The sequence below is a fragment of the Egretta garzetta genome, unplaced genomic scaffold (genome assembly GCF_000687185.1).
Source record: "Egretta garzetta isolate BGI_Z169 unplaced genomic scaffold, ASM68718v1 scaffold485, whole genome shotgun sequence".
Lineage (NCBI taxonomy): Eukaryota > Metazoa > Chordata > Aves > Pelecaniformes > Ardeidae > Egretta > Egretta garzetta.
This window is the reverse complement of record NW_009259695.1, coordinates 406,467-410,196: the sequence shown is the minus strand read 5'-3', so window position 1 is coordinate 410,196 and position 3,730 is coordinate 406,467. Positions and strand designations below refer to the sequence as shown.

Below are 3,730 nucleotides of genomic sequence, written 5' to 3'. Positions count from 1 at the left end.
TTCCTGCTGTGCGGGAGACAGTCTTGCATTTTTAAATAAAAAAAACCTTCTGAAAATACAGGGGTATACGTTTTATTATTTTTTTTTTTCTGAGTATTGTGTTTTCTTCTTCAGTACGACCTGTCAGCTTCCACGTTTTCTCCAGATGGCAGAGTATTTCAAGTCGAGTATGCTATGAAAGCTGTGGAGAATAGCAGGTAAGATACAGTTATCTGCATCTCTGTCTCTTTGCTGCCCTTTTTTAAAGCAGTGTGATTGGACTAGACAAGCGTGGCGGCACTGCAGATAAAATGGTGTTGTTAAAACTAGTTCTGAGCAACCTAGGTCCCTAGGTTCGTTTTCGGAGGGTTCAGATTGAAGTGTAAAAGTAGTATAATCACTTTTGCTTGCTGGAAATCACTTTTTCACACTTGCTAGAAACATGTATGTTGCAGAGAATGCGAAGGCAATCAGTAAACTTATTTATGTGTGTTAAGGGTGATAAAAATTTTATGCTTTGGGGCAAAAGCTGATCACAGGTCTCCTTAATATGTGTGAAGTGCTTTGCTGTTACGGTAGTAGAGCTGCCATAGCAGTATCTAAAAGCCCGTTTTATGGATGTGAATTGGGGCACTGAAAGACTGCTGTGCTCAGGGCCTCGTACACTTATAACTTCATATGCATTCCTCAGGAAGCTGAGGACATCCAAGTTCTGCTAAAGCTCCATCAGTTTCTCAGAGAGTGTCTCTCTCCCCTCGAGTACAGGCAAAAGAAAGCTGTAAAGCAAAAACCCCAGCTGTGCTCTAGCAGCAGTGCGATGATTGCTGAGCAAGGCACGGGCTGGGTCACCCAGGTGTTTGACTGTGGCCGCAGGCTGCCACACACACATCAGAGAAAGCATTTGGTGTGGCGGTTCATGCCACGGTTGGTAACTTATGCCTGGTGATGTGCTTTTTGACGGTTATAGAAGGAGCTGTTACATCGAGATCAACAGTGAAAAAGGGGAGGTTAAACAATCCATGGTTTTCATATTAGTGTTGCTCAGCTCGGGGACGAGGCAGTGGCTGTGCGGTTGCTCCAAACAGTGCTGCCATTGCATATAGTCTGTCCAGAACTGTTTGGGTGGGGACTTTTGGCAGCCCCCTCCTCCTTGATTTAAGAAAATGTTTGCAGGTTTAGTGAGCTTTGGCCTTTCCCCCCTAGCCTTGTCTTCAATGCTAAAGTGGAGTTGTAACAAATCTGCTTCTGGGGAAATTATGTTGTTGTTTCTTGTATTTTGTTAATTCTCTGTTACATATTTTATACTGCAGTTCTGTGTGAGAAACTTACATTTGTCTCGTCTTTCAGTACAGCAATTGGGATAAGATGCAAAGACGGTGTTGTCTTCGGAGTAGAAAAACTAGTTCTGTCTAAGCTTTATGAAGAGGGTTCCAATAAACGTCTCTTTAATGTCGATCGACATGTTGGAATGGTAAGGTGCTCTTTTAGTTCTTCGTAGTCTTTAGCCTGGAGAAGAGGAGGCTGAGGGGAGCCCTCATCGCCCTCTACAACTGCTTGACAGGAGGCTGTAGGGAGGTGGGGGTTGGCCTCTGCTCCCTGGTAACAGATGATAGGACAGGGGGGAAACGGCCTCAAGTTGCACCAGGGCAGGTTTGGGTTGGACATTAGGAAAAATTTCTTCCCTGAAAGGGCTGTCAAGCACTGGAAGGGGCTGCCCGGGGCAGGGGTCGAGTCCCCATCCCTGGAGGGATTTAAAAGCCGGGTAGACGAGGTGCTTAGGGACAGGGTTTAGTGGTGGGATGGCAGGGTTAGGGGAACGGTTGGACATGATGATCTTAAAGGTCTTTTCCAACCTAAATGATTCTATGATTATATGATAATTTGAAGAGGACTGCCCTCAAAAGCAGAAATCTATGTATCACAGAATCAATAATAAATAGAGTAAGAAAGTAATGTTAATGGTTTTGTGTACATAGTTGGAAATGCCAGTGGATTTTTTTTTTGCTATTTTCTGTAATTTATTGCACATGTGCATAGAAGGTAAGCCCAAATTTAAAATAGAAGACGTGTACGTATTTTGAGACTGTCTTAAATTTTTTAAAAATGTTTTTCAGCACTCCAGTTGTTCAAAAGTGAATGCAAATATAAGCATAAATGTTAAAGTTGTCCTTTTTTATGCAGCTAACGAACAGGTTGTGTTGAGGGGAAAACGTGCTGCATACAAGATCGTAGAATCATAGAATGTCTCAAGTTGGAAGGGACTGATAGGGATCATCGAGTCCAACTCCCAGAAGATTCTCTTCTCAACTGTGTGGGAGTCAGCTCAATTTTGTAAAGACTGGTGTATAGATTACTGACTAATCCGTAGTAGTGATGTCAGAATGATATCAAGTAATTGTTACTGTGTGACAGAAACGCCTGCAACGTATCTGCTGGTGATATCGCCAGTATCAGGCAGAGTTGGATTTGCTTCTAATCCAAGCAGTCACACAAACCAGGGGAAAAAAATAGTATATTGCTATGGTTGTCTTTTTTGAAGTATTAGATGAAGTACTCTAATAAACAATACTTCATATATATTTATAATATCTATTATAAATACATATAATATGAAATATTATTTGAGTTGGTGTAGTGGTGGCAAATCATAAGACTATTTAACATGAAGGTAATTTTGGTTATTGACTTTTCCTAGAGAAAAAAAATATATACTTATATTAATGTGTTATATTAATATATATTGACATGTTTTGAGCTTGCTAGCAGATGAATAGCTTGATTTAATTCACTTGTACATAGAATTCAGTAAAGATCATCGTTAAGTCATATAACTTGACTTTTGTACATGGATTTTATTAATAAGTTATTGTGAGGTATGTTTGGCCTATTGCTGATGGCAAGTCTCATTTCAGGCAGTAGCGGGACTTCTGGCAGATGCTCGTTCTTTGGCGGACATAGCTAGAGAAGAGGCTTCTAACTTTAGGTCTAACTACGGCTACGATATTCCACTGAAGGTAAGAAGTTGGTGTAGTTCACTCTGGTTTTCTGGCTTTCTTCGTTTTGACAGGACAGCCAGGCACTCAATCCCAGTCAGCATGGCTTTATGAAAGGCAGGTCCTGCTTGAGTGACCTGACCTCCTTCTGTGACAAGGTGACTTGCTTAGTGGATGAGGGAAAGGCTGTGGATTCAGTGTACCTGACTTCAGTAAAGCCTTTGACACAGTTTCCCACAGCATTCTCCTGGAGAAACTGTCTGCTCATGAGTGGAATGGGCATGTCCTTCACTAGGTAAAAAAAAATGGCTGGGTGGCCGGGCCCAGAGAGTTGAGGTGAATGGAGTTAAATCCAGTTGGCAGCGATGTTCCCCAGAGCTCGGTGTTGGGGCCAGTTCTGTTTAACATCTTTATCAATGATCTGATGATGGGATTGAGTGCAGCCTCAGTAAGTTTGCAGATGACACCAAGTCGGGTGGGAGTGTTGATCTGCTGGAGGGTAGGAAGGCTGTAGAGAGGGATGTGGACAGGCTGGATCCATAGGCTGAGGCTGACTGTGTGAGGGTTAACAAGGCCAAGTGGCAGGTCCTGCACTTGGGTCACAACAACCCCATGAAACGCTACAGGTGTGGGGAAGAGTGGCTGGAAAGCTGCCTGGTGGAAAAGGACCTGGGGGTGTTTGGTCAACAGCCATATGAGCCAGCAGGGTGCCCAGCTGGCCAAGAGGGCCAACGGCATCCTGGCTTGTATCTGGAGTG

The 3,730-nt window shown here is 43.2% G+C and overlaps 1 protein-coding gene across 3 annotated transcripts in view; it reads left to right on the top strand.

Moving 5' to 3' along the window:
• The first annotated feature begins 81 nt into the window (after positions 1 to 81).
• Positions 82 to 3,730, top strand: part of PSMA3 (proteasome 20S subunit alpha 3) — a 23,128-nt gene continuing 19,479 nt past the window's right edge. For all 3 annotated transcript variants that reach the window (XR_004842019.1, XM_009638898.2, XM_035894339.1), the window contains exons 1-3: positions 82 to 197; positions 1,327 to 1,450; positions 2,892 to 2,993. Coding sequence is in view for 2 of the 3 variants with exons in the window: in XM_009638898.2 (XP_009637193.1) it covers positions 175 to 197; positions 1,327 to 1,450; positions 2,892 to 2,993 (249 nt within the window). In the remaining variant the exon portion in view is untranslated. The remainder of the gene's footprint in view (positions 198 to 1,326; positions 1,451 to 2,891; positions 2,994 to 3,730) is intronic.